This window comes from Centrocercus urophasianus, unplaced genomic scaffold (assembly GCF_019232065.1).
Source record: "Centrocercus urophasianus isolate 14NV4802_14NV808 unplaced genomic scaffold, USGS_Curo_1.0 seq_15, whole genome shotgun sequence".
NCBI lineage: Eukaryota > Metazoa > Chordata > Aves > Galliformes > Phasianidae > Centrocercus > Centrocercus urophasianus.
The window spans coordinates 29,193,797-29,213,089 of record NW_024884697.1 but is presented as its reverse complement, the minus strand read 5'-3'; the positions used below and the strand labels follow the sequence as shown (position 1 = coordinate 29,213,089).

The window sequence follows — 19,293 nt, the reverse complement described above, 5'->3', positions numbered from 1 at the left end:
ATATACATATACATATACATATACATATACATATACATATACATATACATATATATATATGTATATATATACCAAAGACTGAATACTGTTGTAGTGAAATGTTGTTTTCAACAAGGTAAAAGGAACAGCTCAGGTAGTTTATTTGCATTACAAAATCAATTTGAAATGAAATATAATGAATCTTTGTCTACAGCGAAGCTTACCTGGAAATGCAGGTTTGTTAATGGCTAGTGTGAAATTCCTGATGGCCTGCATGTTGGAGAAAATAAAAGGGAACGTTTCCTCCTCAGAAGGAAGTGTATCTCTAAGCAAAATGTATTTTTAAACACAGAAGTTAGAAGTTATCTACAGGGTTAAATAACTTTGTGTTCTGAATCCAAGAGATTCTTTCCTTGACTAACAATCACTGAAGCCAGATTTTTAAAATTATTTGTACATAAGATCGCCAGTGTATTTAAGTATGTAATTTGGATGCAGATGAGTTACTATTATGGTGTGTACAATGGCAGCAAATACCTATTTAATTAGGTGTGCTGGCCTAATTGTGAACACTTTTGGCCTTTTAGCTCCCAGAATCTAAGCCCTGTTTTCTGTGCTGCCAGATCACAGACACAACACTACATTTAAGGTCAATCTTGTTGTTTATACAGGCTTCAAAGAAGAAATGTCAGCTATAAGGAAACGTAGAGAAAAACAAACAATGAGATCCATTTTTAAAACAATCTGTGCAGTGCAACATCTGCAGTATTTCTCTTTCTGTTCTTGTGAGTCTCAGCAGCTTCACCATGTCCAGTTTTTTTTTTTTTCTCAGCCTGAATCACAGCCAAGAGACAAAAAGAAAAAAAAAAACATTTAACAGAAGCACAATCCAATTAATAGTGGAGTTTCACAAGCTTGACAGAAATTTAAGCTTTTGTTATAATTTACACTGTCTTCTGCTTTTACCAAAAACATACCACATTCTAGAATTCACAAGAACGCCATCATTAAAGACTGTAAATCATCCTGTACAACAGAGGCTGCCTTCATTTGGGTCATTTAGTCAAACCAGGCAAAATTACAGAATTACAGTCTGGTGTCTGTTGTGGCCAGACTGCCAGTGCCAGTTTGTGGTCCTTGTTGTACTGAATTTGGTCTGGAGAGAAGGCGTTCAACCTCTCTCTCACTGAGATTGCAAAACTAATATGCCAGGATGGGGATACCAGGACTTAAAGTGCCCCTAAAGGTATAGATGGACTTATTAAAGGAATCCCATAAGTGATTGGTAGCCAAAGACAGCATGTACAGATATCAAGAAAACATTCCTCCCCAAGTTTCAGCCCTAGCAATTACAAAAGGGCTCTCTATTCAGTTGCAACAGGAAGATATGATTGCAGAGAGCGAATCACAAGTGTTTTGACTCAGCAGCATACGCCATTGTATTCTTTACCTTTCTCCTCATTTCTTTTCACACAGGCTGCATGGTATATGAAAAGCTTGGTGAGCAGGTTTTTGGTACCCCTGGGAAAATGATTGTCTTTGGATCTACATCTCTTCAAAATGTTGGAGGTAAAGGAGGAATATTAAAAAATACAAGCCACAAGCACCTTAGTAAAGTTATGCCTACCAACTAGGGAGGTTCCCTATTCTCCTGGTAATGTCTTGGGATTTTCATGCTTGATCTCAATTACGTTTTGCACATTGCCTTTTAAAAATACTTTATTACTGAATAATCAGTAGTTTATGGTCAGTTACAGTTCTAGGTCTTCTAGCTTTACAGGCTGAGATTGGAAAAAGTGGAAAAAGAAATGTTCTTATTCTGCAGAATATCTCATCTGTTTCCTAAAGTGCTTTTCTTCTTCCTTCAGCAATGCTGAGCTATCTCTTCATAGTGAAAAATGAGCTGCCTTCTGCCATAAAGTTTCTAATGGGAGAAGAAGAAACTTTTTCGTAAGTTAAATTCATTTGGGTGGTTTTAGAATTTAATGTTGTGTAAGGAAGCTTAAGTAAATGTTTATAAAAACTCTTAAGTATTCTTTAGGGTTGACAACAGTAGATCTTCACAGAAATATTTCTGTGAGTTAAAAACAAACAAGAAAACTTTGGGAAGGAAAAGAGAATGGAAAGAAAAAGATGAAGTCATCAACAGTTACTCTTTGCACAGCAGATTTTAGTGCAGGATTATGACTTATGTCTTTCAGAGCGTTAGTAACATTTGTAGATTCTGGGAACAGTGCAAGTTTAACATATTTCCCTGTGTTCTGAGCATCTTACAGGACTTTTTTTGCCCTGAAGCACTGTTGATAGTTTCAAATTCTTGTATACTAATATATGACATTAGCAGAAAATTATTCTTAGATTTCTGCCAATTGTCACATGACACTTACCAGTTTATTTTATAGAAGGATGGTATTCTTCTATAGTGGTAAATATGCTTTACACTGGATTTTATAATGTATTGTAGAGAACCAGAAGAAAATAGAGATCCCGTTCCTCAGGCTTCCATACTAAATTGGCCAGAGCAGTGGAAATGCAACACACAGAACATCATTAATGCTGCATCTGAGTCATAGCAGTGTCATGTTTTAAGAGCTGGATGCTAAGAGATTCTGGTACTCTTCTGCAAAGTTCAGACATGGTCCCCATCTCCCCTGCCATAGTGTAAGGATAAAAAAGGTACTTCTGTAACTGCAGTGATCAAAGAGGTCAGCAGAGTTTGAGAAATGCCAGAAAGGTTTTGGGGTGTGTTCATGGTACTTTTTAAATGTTTTATACAGGGCATGGTACGTGGATGGGCGGATTCTTGTTGTTGCAGTGACATTTGGTATCATCCTCCCTTTATGTCTCCTTAAGAACTTAGGTAAGATGCAAATGCTGTTGCAGGAATAAAATACAGGAGCCCAGACATTGCGCCTCTGACAGCCACACTGGCAAGTCAAATAAAAGTTAAAAATTGTGCTGTCCTTGTTATGAGAGTCTGCTCCTGGTTTGGGAGTATGCTTTGTTTTGAGCATCTTGGAACAAGAAGGCCTAAATCATTGAAGTGATCAAAATCAGTGTAAATCAATGTCATCCATGCAATTGTGGAAATTGATTTAAATATATAGTTAGGACAATGTTTATTCAATAAGGTGACTCTATGTAATGTGTAACGTAAAAACATGTTCATAAAGGAAGATTGCAAAAAAAATACTCTTCTTTCTGTTAGTGTTGAATTTTTCAGTGATTAGCTTAGTTGAAAATGCTGAACTTGTATGTAAGTTGTGTATAGAGAACCACATTCTCAAACGTGTTTGAGTCCACGGGGGTGCCAGTGGGAACATAATGTATTTTTTAAAACTGTGTAACAGATTTTGGCACTGAACTCCTGTTGGGAATTTCCTTTTGGGAAATTAACCTGTAGTAAGCTCACATTTCTGCATCACAGGGAACCTGGGTTACATTCTGATTGCAGTTTCACATCCTCCAGTTTATTTCAATTATTACAAATGTAAAATTAGTTAAAGTGCCATCCAGTGGCCTTCAGGAAGGAAGGCACAAGTCACACTGATTGGATTAAAACTCTGCTGTGTCTGAAATCTCAGGGTCTTACAACACGGAAGGCACCAAATGAAGATCATTTTGTCCTGCCCAGAAGCCTGTAGTATATTTTAAATATATAATACATTCAAGTTGTTCCTTTGAGTAGATAATTAAGAAGCAATATATGTTTAATAAAAATTATTTTGTATAACTTTTTTTTTTTTTTTTTTTTTTAATTTCAGGGTATCTTGGCTACACCAGTGGATTTTCATTAAGCTGTATGGTGTTTTTCCTGATAGTGGTAAGTTCAGCTTGTTTTGTTTGTTGGATCAGTCACTTGATAGGATATGCAGAATTTCTGAATTTAATTTTAATTTGCTTTTTAGTATTGCTTTTAACAGTTAGCTCTTGTTCTAGGTTATTTACAAGAAGTTTCAAATTCCCTGTCTCGAACCGGAGCTAAATACAACATCACCTATCCTATCAAATAGCTCAGCACATGAGCATATGTGTAAGCCAAAGTATGTTATCTTTAATTCCAAGGTATGTTTCTCTTTATGATACTTATTTTTGATTCACATAATATATGCACCTACACCCCATGTTGTAATCAGCTCAGCACCACTTAGGGCCTGCCCTCTGTGCTTCCACACATAACTGATGGTGAATGCATGACAGGTGTCCTTGCCCAGTGTTTTGGAGGTGCCGTGATGCCCGTAGCTCCTTGCAGCCTTGCTCTGCTACTCCATTCCTCAGGAAACTGAGACAGAGTGAGCTGCCTTGGTGGCAGGCATGCTGAGGCTGTGAGCTTGAGCTGCTACCAGATAACAAATGCTTTCTTTATGAGAGTTTTCCTTTCTACCGCTTCTTACTTTCCATTCTGCAACTGAGTGCTTAGGCTGTGGTTCAGCAGAAACTGTAAACCATGCCTGCATCCAAAAGCCAGAAGTAATCCATCTGTCCTGCACACAAACCACTTCTTTGTGACAGGGTATGTGTTTCTGTAGCCATATGGTGAACAAGATGAGGAAAAAGGATACAGTTGAAAGCAAAAATTTGATGGCCTTTCAGCTGGATGCTTTCCTTGATCACTGCGCAGCTGCACAAAATGCTGTGCCAAGAGAGTGCAAAAGAGCAACTGGCTGTAGCTGTGGGAGCAAGAGGATTTCTTCTTCCAGCTGTGCTGGTTTGCAGTGCTCTTGAATGGCACTTTATCCAGTAGAGCACGCTTCTCAGGGTATCACCACTGCATTCATAGAGAACACATATGCATAGTATATGCATGCAAAAAATTATTTTTTTTTTAATTCATCTTACCAGCTTCAGTGCAAGAAGCAACCTGAATTAACACGAGCACTTTCATTCAGCTGGGAGCAGCCATCAGCCCAGATCCAATGTGACTGGCCAAGAAGCAGTTAGCTGGGTGTGCAGTAGCAGCATAGGTGTAGGTACAGTTCAGGCAGTGTCAAAGGGCAGTCTTGTTCTCCTGACGTGTTAGTGTTTACTTCAGAGCTGATGAATGCCCATCAGAAGGAGCAATCAATCTGAATTAGGCGCACTGTATTTAAGCTTTAGAGATTTGCTCTCAGGGCCAACAATTTGCCAATCGCTTTAGCAACTTTGGTACATGAGAGGAGATCCATTTTGAGACTGGCAGGAACCTCTGGTCCATCTGCTTCAGCAGAGACACCCAGAGCAGAGTGCCCAGGACCACGTCCAAAAGGCTTTTGTGTATCTCTAGGGATGGAGTTTCCACAACAGTAGTGCACTGGGAATGAAGCAGAGAAGGCAGCACAGGTCAGGGTGTGGAAAGGCCCCACTGGAGAGCAACCAGTGTGCTTTCTGAATCCCACCCCACTGGGCAACCCTAGGATGGCTTTTGTGGTGATAAGTGTCCTGTGGCCAACATGAGGAAACCTCTGAGCAGTGGGGAGAGCTGCTTGTAGGAATCGACTCCTTTTACCAGGAGGACCTTTTTCATGTGATCTCAGCTCATACCAGTTTCCTAGGGGAGAATGGAAGTGCTTGAGCTCTGAGATCATTTATAAAGCTTGGCCAGATGCTGACCACTGAAACCTGCTCAGATTTTTGGTTGAGCAGTGGGTGAGGCTCCCTGCAGAGGCCCTCTGTGCTTCCTAGTGACGTAACGGTCTCTCTCTTTCCCCAAGGAAAAGCATGTTCCCTCCACAGTCCTCCTAGCCCTTTTGTTGGCCTGGGAAATGAAGGGGCTCTGTCTGGTACCTTGAAATATCCATTTATTTGTAAGTTCTGCATTCCTCTTCTCTTTTCTTACAGTCTGGATATGGGTTTCATCTCCAGGACTTCAGCCTTAGCACCATGGGTGTGCACCCCTCTCCATTCCAAGGCAGGGTAGTGTAGCATTGATCCACCGTACATCCCTGTTACACGTGGCAGCGTGTTGGTGGCGGTGGCAGTAGCTGGGCAGGGAGACCCCTGCCTGGGAGCAGTCCCACAGCCACATGGCATCCACTGCTGTGCACTGAGGACAAGGTCAGGACTGGGCTTGGGTGGCCAAGACCAAGATGTTGTCCTCCTCTTGGAAGAGTGTTGCTCTCCATATTTTGTTAAGTATGTGCCAGCTGACAGATCTCCTGCCTTCTCTGAAAAGGGTTCTTGACATTCATTTGAAGAGCCCCGATAGCTGGGAGCTGAGGTAGTTCAACACAGACCATTTCTTCGTACTGCTGGGAAAAATACTTATTTTTCTTAACTTTTTGTCTGAAATTCTCTCTGAACAGACTGTGTATGCTTTGCCAACCATCGCTTTTGCATTTGTGTGCCACCCATCAGTCCTTCCAATTTACAGCGAACTTAAAGAGTAAGCCTTTCTCCTTTTTTTTTTTTCCTGTTAATTGTTTTCACTGTTTTGCATGGAAAATGTTAGTGCAGAGGTGCTCTGAGTCATTCTTGCCATTCAGAGGAGATGTGCTTCAATAAAAGCAAACAAGTCAATGAGTGTGGCTGTCAGCTAGGAAAGCTGGACTCCCAGAGGTGCCGTTGGGGTGGAGAAAAGCTGAGGATAATGCAATACATGGGGAGTTTTCTCTGGAAGTACATGGCAGCCTGGGGAGAGCCAAGTTGTGCCGACTGCTGTTATTTTGCATAGGAAGGAGACGTGTGTTCAGCCCACGGCATTTGTTCCAGTGTAGCTAAAAATCTGGTGTGGTACCAGAAACAAAAATGATTTTCAGCCTTGCCTATGCTACTGTGTTCTCACCAGAATGGCCGACTTGTTGTGGTCTTGAGCAGGATTGTGCAGAGCTGGAGCTTGGCCCTGCTGCAGCCTGGCTGGGGCAGAGAACAACATGGGGCTGGTGTGGAGCTCTGCGCCCTGGAAGTGGGAAGGAGGCACCAAAGGGAGGGTTGTGAACAGCCAAACTCATGGGGACCCTCAGGATATGCTCAAAGCTGGGCACTTTGTATTTCACTTGAGTTCATCAGGTTCTCTGGGCCCTTTTTAGGGTATCCCTGCATGTATTTAGAACTCTCTCTCTCTCTCTCTCTCTCTCTCTCTCTATATATATATATATATACTATTTCACAGCAAATATCTAAAAATGAAATATTTACACTTGATCTATTTTGCGGATCTGCAGTGGTGTGTATGCATCCATTATTTTCTATTCATGGCAATACACATTTTTTTCTGCAAACATTCAGAATGTTGTTTTTGGAACTTTTTTTTTTTTCTGCATGTATGTTTACTCTCCCTTTACTTTGCCCTTTTAATTTAATTACTGATGTGTTTAAGGGCTCTCCCTGCCCGCTCAAATTTCCCTTCCCTCTGTTTACAAGAGTATGGACTGGGAGCAGAGCCGTTGCTGGGCTTAAACTCCAAGATCAATTTCTCCCACCTCGCTCTTCCTTGTGCAGCTGTCAATGAATGCCTGTTTTAAATGAAAATGAATTCATGGGTCTCTCCCGGATTGATATGTTTATGCAAAGACTTGATACATTTTTAAACAGCTATTCAGAAATGCAATCCAACCATTTTATATGCCTTCTTTTTTTCTTTTTCCAGCCGCTCACAGAAAAAAATGCAGTTGGTTTCAAATATCTCATTTTTTGCCATGTTTGTGATGTACTTTATGACTGCCATATTTGGCTATTTGACTTTCTATGGTAAGTATGCAGACAGAGAATACACATGAAATCGATAGTGAATCCCAACTGGAAAGTCCCATTCACTTACATTAAAATACTTATTCAAAAAATTTTCCTTAGGGTTTTCATACTGAAGGTATAAACCCTTTCCTGTCTCCCCCTGAGATGAGAAACACAAGTGAAAATAGTATTTACAGAAAGCATATTCAAAGTATGAGGAAGATTTATTTAGCGGAACTGGGGATTAGCTGGGCCCTACCAAGACTTTTGTTCCATGGTCCTTACCTGGGTTGTTTTCTTTTTGTATGCATTGGTAATAACTGATGTGTGACTGTATAAAATGAAGAAGGTTTGAAAACAGGTCCTAGGAACTGGATATCAAATAAGTCAGGATATCAAATGAAGCAGGATTTTTTGCTTTCTTATTTAACGTTTTAATCGTAGACAAAACACCACGTATTTTCCTTGTGTCCCTGGGGTTCACCCCTTCAGTTTTTGGTTACATAAATTGACTGCAAAGGGTGAAGAAGCTCAGAGGGTTGTCCCAGCTCAGCAGCCAAGCGTGGCTATTGCACTGTCTGGGACTTGCACTGTGTCTCTTCTAAAATATTGGTTAAGTTAGCGAAACAAACAAACCGTGTTGTATTGCTGTCCTAAAGGAACAGATATAATTATTAAGTAAATAGGATAAAAAATGAATGTGGCCCAGGAAGCTACTCCCATTTCCCAGTATAGTGGAAAAGTTGAAGCGCAGTGTGTTTGCTCATAGGCCGTTAAGGGGTTATGAGACAGATGACTCAATTGACATTTGTCTTTTATCTCAGAGTCAGCTAAAGGTCATCAGTCTTCTTCACTGTATATTCTATATCCCAAGTGACCTTTTTGTTACAGTCTCCCCATTTGTGACACCATTCATTGTGAGCCACATACTGCAAGAGAAAGAAAATAAGTAAATATGAAATTTGGCTTTTTTTTTTTTCCAAAGGTGTACCTATCTCAATTTTTTCAGGCTTGTAACGCCTTGAGCCTTCTTGTCTTGAAGTAATTTGAGGTCCTCAGTTGTGATTTTCCCAATAAAACTGATGGAAGTGAGAGAGTATCTGCTACAAGTGACAGCAGCAGCAGCTGTTCTCATCTGTCTGCTGCTTGCTAGAACACTTACAGAAACACATCAGATCAGTAGCCCCGGGAGGGCAGTGGGAGTGAATCAGCATGGACCCACTCCCATGGACACTTTGTCTTGGGCAGGAAGGAAATTTTGGTGAGGTCACCCCAGGGATGTAAGGAGGCAGATACCCGTAGGGACCTGGGAACCTCTCACACCCCATGGAGGAGGCAGAGGCTGCATCCTCCGGACCCCTGGGAGGGAGAGGAATTTCCCTCATGGAGCAGGCGTCCCTGCACATGGACACCATGTGCTTCCACACAGCTCCACTGGGGCTCATACAAACATTGGTGATCTCAGGGTTAGTGCCACAAGAAACAACACAGAGAGGAGCCTAGGGAATATTGACCCCCTCCACTCCACTCCTACTTGCCCTTGGGACTAAGATTTTGCCTTATGTATGTGCACTTAGTTTTCTAACCTCTTCCCTAGCTGGGTAAGACCAGGGTTTTTATTTTGTCCATTTCATTTTTACACCAGTAGTGCTTGTCTGTTTGCTGTGTTCTCGAAAGTATTGCAGTTATGACTATATTTACATTGCAGAATTACAGAAAAGAGGTGTTTTTCTTCCCCTAAAAGGTCACTGTGGTTGGGCTCTGTGGTGTATCTAGCTGAAAGGAAAACAGACCTTCAACTGTAAGCCTTGCCTTTCACTTCCTACCCGGCTGCAGCCCGTGAGCGGTACAGAAGTTGCAGTCTGTGCTCGCAGGAGCAGAGTAAGCTCTGTGTCGCAGAAGCTGTGCATGTGCCCGGCTTGAAAATCCCACTCCTAACCTGCAGGGAGGTGGGAGAGTGTTTTTTTTCTCCTGATTGGAATTCAGGCGCTGCGGAGAGGTGTTGAGAGGTGGTCTCGCCCCAGGAGGATGCCCCGGGGGGAGCACAGGAGTTTCGCTGCAGGGCGGCTCTCTGCCTTCAAGAATAGAGGAGGTTGTACCAAGATTTTGATCTACACATGCCCACCGAGTTCCGCTTAAGGACTTCGGTTTAAGAGCGGTTTAAGAGTTTACTGTCAGCCTTCTAAGATTAGCAGACAGAAACAAAATACAAGCTGTTCTAAAACAGGGCAGCGAGTGTGGTTCTGTGGTGTTTCACAGCCGCCTCCCTGAGTTGCCGTGCCTAAATACTAGAAAGACACAAAGCAAGCACGTAGGTCCCCCAGCAACTTGCTTTCCCTGCCCATTATCAGTATTTAAACGGAGTGCAAAGGGAGCATTTTTGCAGGAGGGCTTTTTAAAGCATGGCCACTGCCTTCCCGCTAGCAGCACAGCGTGCTCCCTTGGGCACGCTGGTTGCGCAGAACGCACTGGCTATGCTGTGGGCACTGTAGGGGGCAGCAGGTTTAAGAGAAAATTCAGAAGGGCAGCCCTCTGTGGAGCTGCCCAGGGGTGTGAGTGCAGATGTCAAAACATCCCACAGGGAGCTGACCTCAGACAGGTTTTGTTCTTGTTTGGAAACAGAGGCACTGCTTTGTACTGGGAGTTTATTGGCTGTTTTGATTAACTGATCTCAACCCTGTAATGTATATTTAACTCAGCCATTGCAGTGCATATCGTTTCAAACTTTAAAACTTTAAAAACAAGTCCACAGAACTGACTAGAAGTAGCTTATTTTACTTTAATTATTTTTCATATATATGCATATATTTAAGAACGTTTTGGTGTATGTCTCACTGTTGTCTTTCCTACAGTGAAAATCACCTTAGACTTAAGCATGTGCTGTCTTGAATTAGGATGCATTCCTTAATCAGTCCTCCAAAGGATTAATCTGGAATAATGAGATCATTAAGATTTGGTTCAAAATGCTGTTTTAACTCAAGAATGTTCATTCCATACTCTTGTTTGCAGATAAATCACTTGTTGTTCAAGAAGTCTGTTGTTAAGCAGTGATTTTTGTAAACTAATTGCCTCCTTGCCAGAACTCTTACCTGATTGTCTTTTCCATAGAAAATGTGCAGTCAGATCTGCTTCACAAGTACCAGAGTAAAGATGACATCCTCATCCTGACGGTGCGCTTGGCTGTGATTGTTGCAGTTATACTCACGGTGCCAGTGCTGTTTTTCACTGTAAGTAAAAGGCTCCACATGATTTGGAAGCAAGTGATCTCTGCGCACATCGGATTTTTTCAAAACAGTCCAACCATTTGCTAGTCACTAATGTTGCAGCTAAAAAACAACTTGAGCTTGGATCAGTCTTTTCCCACACCGGATTCCCAGTGGCTTCTGGAGAGCTTTTCCCTGCAGGAAATAAATGAATCACTTTTAGCTGTAATTTGAATCCACAAGGGCCCTCTCTTCCTTCACATGATTTCACTGGAGCAGGCTGAGAGGTGAAGTTCATTATCCCAAAAGGCATGGTAGAAAGGGAAGAATATCCCTCAGATGCATCTACACATACAGTTTTGAAACACCAGAATAATTGCAAGGATTATTTCAAAAGGCAGTACATCTGAGTGCATAAATTTTCTGCCAGATTCATGTAGAGCTCGTTGTCAAATGAAGAACTGGATAAAATAATCATGGGGAGCCTTGAACTGGCTGATGGACTGCTCCTAACAGAGAACTCTCTTTTCCTACAGGTGCGTTCGTCATTATTTGAGCTGGCAAGAAAAACAAAGTTTGACTTATGCCGTCATGTTTTGGTTACTTTTGTTCTTTTGGTTATCATCAACCTCTTAGTCATTTTTATCCCAACCATGAAGGATATTTTTGGAGTCGTAGGTACAGTATCCTGTCTTCGTACTGCCAGTAAAAAACTGTTGCTAATTAGCAACATAATAGTTATGGTGTTGGCAACTAATAATACTCATTCATTTGAATTTTGCAGGGGTCACTTCTGCCAATATGCTGATTTTCATTCTTCCTTCATCATTGTATTTAAAAATTACACATCAGGATGGAGGAAAATTTACTCAGAGGATTTGGGTATGCATTCCTTTCGGGTCTATGCAAAGCATTTTGCATGTCATTCCTTAAAATGAGTTAGATAGAAAGTCTGCTTAATCTGAATGTGTGTAAGCTGCTTCTCCTGACTTTCCATTCTTGCCTCCATTAGCTAGCAGCCTTTTCATTTGCTCTGTGTGTTTCCTGGTGCTGGGCTCCCCTTTGCACCAGGGCTCTTCTCTGTGAAGTGAGGAACTCTTCCCTCTGGGGGAGCAGAAGCTCTGCAAGCAGCCACAGTTTTAACCAAGATGTGGATGTCCTTTCGGTATGCTGAATCAGAAGGCATACAGCACGTTCCGCATCCAGGCTTTGAGGAGAATGGAGCTGATAAGTCCTAAAGGCAGACTCATTTAATCCTTTTTAGGGATGGTTGGCATCTAACAAGTGAACTGAAAGGGGAAAAATTGTTTTTGATGTTCAGCACGTAATTATTAATGACAGTAATCTGCTTAATTATCTATGGGTCTTGTCTTCACCAGAAGACATATCCCATTTTAGCTCATGGTTTTGATACATCACTTTGTAAATCACCTTAAGAAGAAAAGTTAACACAATTGAATTAATTGTCTTTTATTTTGTTCATTACTTTTCTTTTTGTTTCAGGCCTCCCTTTTCTTGGCACTGGGAATAATGTTTTCCCTAGTGAGCATCCCATTGGTCATCTACGACTGGGTACAGTCAGGAGGTAGTACTGAAGGCAGCAACTGAAGTTGACCTTCTGAAAAGGAGACATGCCTGTTTGCTACACACCAAAATCGCAACCATCCATTCTGTTATCTATTCTACCTTTTGTGAGTTTACTCAAATCAAATCCAAATAATGATTTTCCAGTACTGAATATGCTGTCTTGGGTGTATTTTCTTGCAGAAAACAGACCCGTTATTCCAACAGGCATATCGTTCTGTCCCACAATACTGAGTTATCAGATCAGCATAAATTCTGTATTGTCTGCAAGACTATATAGAGTATTGCTCATAGGAATTCATCACAATTTGTTTTTCCACTTCCACCCATGAACTGCATTGTTCTGTTATTATTCTTAGCCCTTGAACCATGAGCTCTGCTCCTTTAGAGCAGCAACATGTGTTATCAATTCCAGCTGGAGTGATTATCCCAAATGTCATCAGTACACTCCCTTTCCCATTGCGTTTTAACAAAAACTGCTCTCGAATTGTATGCATTGTTTGTTTGTTTGTTTGTTCTGTTGCTGTTTTGTACACCATTTGCCTCACCAACTAAGTGTAGCATTCTGGATATGGATACAAAAAGCACCACCAGAGCATAAATGAGCGCTGTATAAACTTAGGTCCTAAATCTGGTGCTTCTCCTGTAATGTTGCAGTGGAGGAGCCAGCCTTAGGCTTGGCTCGTTTGTTGCTTTGAGAAGCAGGCGTGTGTGTGTGTGTGTGTGTTTGTGTTTGTGTTTGCAAAGGGGTACAAGGAGCTGGAGTAGGATGATCATCATCAGCCACCATTTCCCTGCTATCTTTCAGTTTGCACCTGGCCACCAACAGCCAGGATGCTCAGCAATGAGCATCTGCAATGAGTACCTGAACCTGAAGAGAAGCAGATGCTCAGAGATTTCCATAGGAAGTTTCTGCATCAAACTGTTCACTAATGCCCTGCTCTTCTCAGAAAACAATGGCAGTCTCCATTTTTATCAAAACCTGCACATTTAATGATACCTCATGCCTTTTGCATTCTTGGATTCATCTGTACACACCTAGGGTGACCCTGTAGAGATTTGGTCCTCTCGTGTTTCACCCCCCTCCCGCTGAAGTCAGCAGGGTTTCTGACTGCATTTGGAGCAGGATCTTACCCTACTGAAGATTTCACCCACCAGATTTCTAATGGAATTTGAAGTCTGTAATATTTCTTTCAAATAACATAAACACTTTGCATTATTGAAATGTTTTATTTACATTTCACATCAATTCTTTATAACAGTTATGGAAAAGACATTAAATTACTACTAGCAGAAACACTGTAACTTGTATCTGTTGTCCACAGATTATTTGCCAAATGCCTTATAGCTGGTGTAGAGAACTACTTGTAGAGATTCAAATGCTAAGCAGGTGATAGTTGACCATACTCAGCAGACATCTGTTAGTGCACTGCCAGCAGCATAATTGTGTTCACTTCGTATCATTCATCCTGTGAGCTAAAAATGTGTCTGAGTTTTGCTCTCATAAGATGAAACTGGCTCCTGAAAAAAGCCTGAAGGCTGAGGGAGCCCTAGGTCACATCCAAGGGCTAAGTAATGCCCTAAGTAATTTGTATTTGAGATGTCAGTGAGCAGTGACCCTCTGGCTCCCACTGTAGCTGTGGGAGGAGCCTGTAGTTAACAGCACTGCCTGTGAGTAAACTGTCATTACAGCCTGTTGTTTCTGAGGTTAGGGATGGAGAATTCAGGGTCTTGGGATTTCTGTGAGCTATTGAATTACCTCAGTTCCCCCACTTTGTCCTACATGGCTTGAAGGCACTGAGAGTTGAGACCACAGAGGGTCTCAGGACCTTGAGAGTTGGTTTCTAAGGGTAACATACAGAGAGGTTAGTTTGAGGCCTTACTTGGACTTTAGGCATCAATGTGTGGAGAGGTCCTTGGAGCAGCCTGACAGCAAGAAGAAAACTGGAAGTCCCCTCTTCATCAGGGACCACTTTCATCAGGTGGGCCCTCATTCACCGTAGACTACAAGTCCAGGTCCTAGTGAAAGTCTAGAGAGAAGAATCTGTGCTTGCCATCTCCTCTCAGCTTGTTCCTTGTGTCTTCCAGCTTGAGATGTCATTTGTGGCATCCCTTTTACAGGCACCCACAAAGGCAGCCATAGCAGGAGGATGGTTTCTAACTTTGAATCAGAAAGACATGTTACTGTGGCTTGTAGAGACAGGACATGGAGCAGTGGTTTTAAACTAGAAAAGGTTAGAATTAGATTGGAAGGAAGTTCTTCATGATGAGAATGGTGAGGCACTGGAACGAGTTACTCAGAGAAGTTGTGGATGCTCCATCCCTGGCTTTGTTCAAGATCAGGTTGGATGGGGCTTTGAGCAACCTGGGCTATAGTGGAAGACATTCCTGCCCATGTCAGTGGGGTTGGACCAGATCATCTTTAAAGATCCCTTCCAGCCCAAACCATTTGATCATGCTATTATTAGCTTGCTGTAATCACGTGTCAGGATTCAAGGCATCTTATAATCTCTCTAGATTTCATCCCAATAAACCTAACTCAGACCTGAGAATACTGTATAGTGTTATCCTCATAATGCTCCAATGCCCTTCTGCTTTCATTCCCCCTTTATCCTTCTACTACTGATCTATGAGCAGTGATATTCTGTGCACTGAGGGGCTGTGAAAGAGGAGATCTTCAAGTGATTTTCAAACACCCAGGTAGGATCTAGAGGTCTGATCTGCTGCACAGAGTCCCAGCAAGGTCACAACTATGTTTTCCCTTCTGTCCCTTCCCCATATTATGTAATCTTGTGTACTACACTTTGACTTGAAGAGCTGTTGGATGACTGATTGCTTCTTGCATCTTCCTGAGTCTCCTCCATGACAATCCCTCTCCCCCCTCTTTGTTCTTCAGCCTTCTTCCTTTTCCTGGTTTATTTGTATACTGGAGTTTTACTGGATAAATAGGGAGAAGAATGATCTGAGTGTGTGCACAGAGGGAAATTACCCAAGGTACAGTACCATCAAAGCATATTTTAGATACTGAAAGACAGATACCTGAAATATTGAGTCTTCAAGTAGGCTTTATTTCTGGGTCTGTGGAAAAAAAAAAAAGAAAAAAAAAAGAGGGAATTTTGCTTAGGCTGATTACTGGCATCATATTTATAGATATTTATGGAAAGGAATCATGTGTTTATTGATGTCTGTGGTAATGAACGTGAAATAACGTGCTTTTTGTTTTCTCATCAGGTTTATACATTCTTAACAGAATGCAATAGACCCTGCTGTAACTGTCAACATCAGTGATGGATGACAATATTTGTATGAGGTTATCTGTAAAATGTACTGCTGTTATTCAGTTCATTTGGAATAGTGAACTTGTAGCCAACAATGTACGAGTCCCACATTTTAGCTAGGATTTAAAGAGCACAGTGAAATGCTGTAGGAGTTTCTCTGTTGTTAAATTAATAGGATCCAGAGTACCCTATCTGCTTAGTAGGTGGTAGCATGCTTTCTTTTCATAGAGAGTTTATCACTATCGTGAGCACTGCAAATTTCATAGACTGGATGAAAAATTGCTCCTAGTAAGTGCAACAAAATACTTTAAACTTCTCTTTTGCTTAATAACAACAGCTGAGTGGTGAGAGACAAGGAAGGAGTAATTAGGAGCAGGGGCTTCTAGTAAGATCGCAGGAGCTAATCCTACACTGAAAAGACAGACTTGCTGCCTCTCCTAATCCACAGCACATTGCAAAGAAATTAGTTTTGAGCTTAAACCACCCTTTCAGTTGCAGAATACAGCTACTTTTCTCTGGCTGGCAGCAAACATGCCTAATAAGTAAAACACAGTGGGTTGTTATTGGAGAACAGTGTGTTGAAAGTGGAGATCTCTCTGGGTAATGCTTGCTCCTGGTCAGAGAGCCAGTGCCAAATCTGTGCAGCAGCACAGGTCTTTAGTAGGGCTCACACAGACCCGAGCAATGCCCGACCCCTGTGTGGAGCTGGAGGGGGAAGGGCCAGCCCCATCCTGTGAGGGCAGGGACACCCACCCATCCTTGAAGGCTGTTGTCCTGAGCTGCATACAGATCCATAGCTTATGCTCCCCTTGGAACAAGTCATTTGTGCAAATGCAGTTCTGATGTTACATGGGTTTTGTCTGTACATCTGCCTTACAAGGCAGAAGCACCACAGGTCTCTCTGATTCGGAGTATTAACAATTGCAAGCAGTGGTATCTCTAGCTCGTCATTAATTTAATACGTTTCTTTGCTTGAACCTTACATTAAGGCTAAAGAGCATCTTGGTCAAAACAAAACTCTTTCCATGTGGTGTTATCCCACCTCCAGTCCTAATGTCTCACCCCGGTGCCTTTAGGAGAGAGGCACAGCAGAATGTATTCAGGTCCATCAGCAGTTCCGTGAGATGGCTTTATCTCCTGGTACCAGGCTGCTTGCTTAAACAGCTTGGCATCAGGAAAGTCCTTATTTCCTATAAGGTACACAGAGAATGTTTTATTTGTATCTAATGTAAGGATTTCTGTAACAAACTGTGAAAAAAAAAAAAAAAAGATAATGGATTATTAAAAAGTACAGGGCTGGAAAGGTCTAGAATTCACAAATTGTACACATGCCTGTGTTTCTGAAGACAAATCTATGCAGTTGTGTTTTACTGTAGGAAATTTCATTTTTATGTACATATATATATTGTAAATAAATAGGATGCTGTATATTTTTGCAGTTGTTTATCCCCTATGATATATAAGTGTTGAGATAGGCTCTGCATATTAAGAATAATTTTAATAGAAATATAAGTGCTTTAGCTTCAGACTTAGCAAAATCTATATCTTTTCCTTTCTTCCAAGAGTTGGCAATTTAAATCCTGAACTTGAAATTATAATTACATTGCTAATGTAAAAACAGCAAACCAAAAAAAAAAAAAAAAAAAAAAAAAAAAAAAAAGCAAAAACAGAAAAGGTCCCATGAAATTGCTAGGCCTAATTGCAGCACATCTCCCTGGTTTCTCCATAGCAAGTCTTTCCTAGCACAGAGGGCACGTTTAGTGTCCACAGTTCCTGAGCTGAGGTCAGGTGGCAGCAGCACGCTGACACAGCCTTATGCAGAAAGCAGAGTAAGCTGCAGCCTGCAGCCTGCCCTACCATTATGTCACTTTGGTTTTCAGGCATAGGTATCTATATTCCGTGGAAGGCAACTAGTACAGATAGAAGTCAGACAAGGACTTGTGCACTTCCTTTTCAGCCAGCAAAAACGTAGTTGAGACATGAAGTATCACATACCAGGGTAGGTGACAATCACAGCAACTGGTGCAGTTTTAGCCTGTGCCCCGCAGCTCCCCACCACGGCCTCAGGCATCTGCTATCTGTAACCACAACACTAGCACCTCCTGTGCTGGGAGATATCAGCTGCACAGGGATGGCTTTGTATGTATGATGAAGCAGACACCAGCATTTTGTTCAGGGGATGGCTGCGTGTCTGGGGTGCAGGGGGTGGAAGGGAACCACAGTTGTGTAAGTCCTGAGAGTGCCTCTACAGGAGCGCAGCCTTGGTGCTGCAGGCATAGAGTCTCTCTAGTAAAACATGGAAATGTGTTTTTCAGGATTGATGGAAAGCAGAGCTTGAGACGTGCGTCTAAAAATAATTGTATTCTTTCCATGTTTAGTTTATTATCTTGGATGAAAATGAAACCTGAAATAGCATTTGCTTTCACCGTGAGCACAAATTTGAGGAAAAAATTACATGCAGTCACTTCTATGGAGCTTTTCAAATTAATAGTACGTTTTGTTTTCACTGTTACAGCCAACAAAATACAAACTGTAAAGGTATATTTCCACAAGACTTGAAACTTGTTTATAGAAATCTGTTTATAGCATCCCAAGGTACGCTAAGGCTCACCCAAACCCAGTGTTAACAATACAGTTTGAGTGATGTACATTCAATATGAGCTCATCTCTAATAGATTGTTCAAGTGAGTGATTGGTAACATTTTGCTCCTGCTATCATCATCATACTTTGTGCTCTTCATGTTCAAATAAATGATGCAGTTTTCAGTTTCAGTGTGTAAATAAACTAAAAAAACAAAATGTATTATGTTCTGTAATCTCTCTGTTACCTCTATAGTTTTTGAACATTAAAATTGTGATCTAAGCTAACATCTGGGCTATAGTCATTCTTTGAAGGGGATGAATGCGTATCATTTTAATCCCTTAAACAGGATGTGTTCCCAACTCTTATGCAAGTGTTTCCACTGAAACACTTCCACTCAGGGCTTGCAGCTCTTCAAAGCCAATTCCATAAGACCAGAATATAGAGCACAACAATACATGGCTGTGGAGATCAGCATTTCTGACAGAGCTTTAGAGGGATTTGAAGCTAGGACTTAGATTCACCACAGAACAGAGTTGCTGATCAGTGTTTCCTTCTGTCCATTCCCTGAAGGATATCCACACTTTCACCAGGCTTTTTCAGTGTAAAGCTATAAGGGCTCCTGTACTTGGGTTTGAGCTCAGATGCCAAAATAGTGTCTGGAATAGAACAACCCCTGCTCTATGTTCTCTGCTACTGAGGCAGAAACTTGTAGCAGAAGGACGAGGAGGATATCTGAGTGTTTTTGACTAGATCTGCCAAAGTGCCTCTGTCACAGCCTAAGGAGGTCTAAAATGCTAACTTTTTGCCTTTGACCACAAATTTTAAATAGTGTTGAGATTATAGTGATCACTTACACGACGAGCCCTTGGCTGGAGCCCTGGCCATGAGTCTGAAGGAGTCAGTGTCTGTGATGCAGCCTGCGCAGCTCCTCTGACAAATGATGGAAGGATCTGTGTTCCAGGAGATCCTTGACAAGTCTTTGCCTGGTCCACAAACCCAGGGAAATGTCTCTGACCTG

General features: G+C 41.6%; 1 protein-coding gene across 3 annotated transcripts in view; it reads left to right on the top strand.

Moving 5' to 3' along the window:
• The window catches only part of SLC38A1 (solute carrier family 38 member 1), a 38,483-nt gene extending 19,924 nt beyond the window's left edge, over nt 1-18,559 (top strand). For 2 of the 3 annotated variants that reach the window (XM_042815792.1, XM_042815793.1), the window contains 11 exons: nt 1,456-1,548; nt 1,848-1,929; nt 2,757-2,839; nt 3,744-3,802; nt 3,919-4,044; nt 6,261-6,340; nt 7,544-7,644; nt 10,735-10,853; nt 11,366-11,507; nt 11,614-11,711; nt 12,333-18,559. In XM_042815792.1, the coding sequence (XP_042671726.1) occupies nt 1,456-1,548; nt 1,848-1,929; nt 2,757-2,839; nt 3,744-3,802; nt 3,919-4,044; nt 6,261-6,340; nt 7,544-7,644; nt 10,735-10,853; nt 11,366-11,507; nt 11,614-11,711; nt 12,333-12,437 (1,088 nt within the window). In that variant the 3' untranslated portion in view covers nt 12,438-18,559. The remainder of the gene's footprint in view (nt 1-1,455; nt 1,549-1,847; nt 1,930-2,756; nt 2,840-3,743; nt 3,803-3,918; nt 4,045-6,260; nt 6,341-7,543; nt 7,645-10,734; nt 10,854-11,365; nt 11,508-11,613; nt 11,712-12,332) is intronic. The other variant, XR_006168307.1, reaches the window with a different exon arrangement.
• The last annotated feature ends 734 nt before the right edge of the window (nt 18,560-19,293 follow it).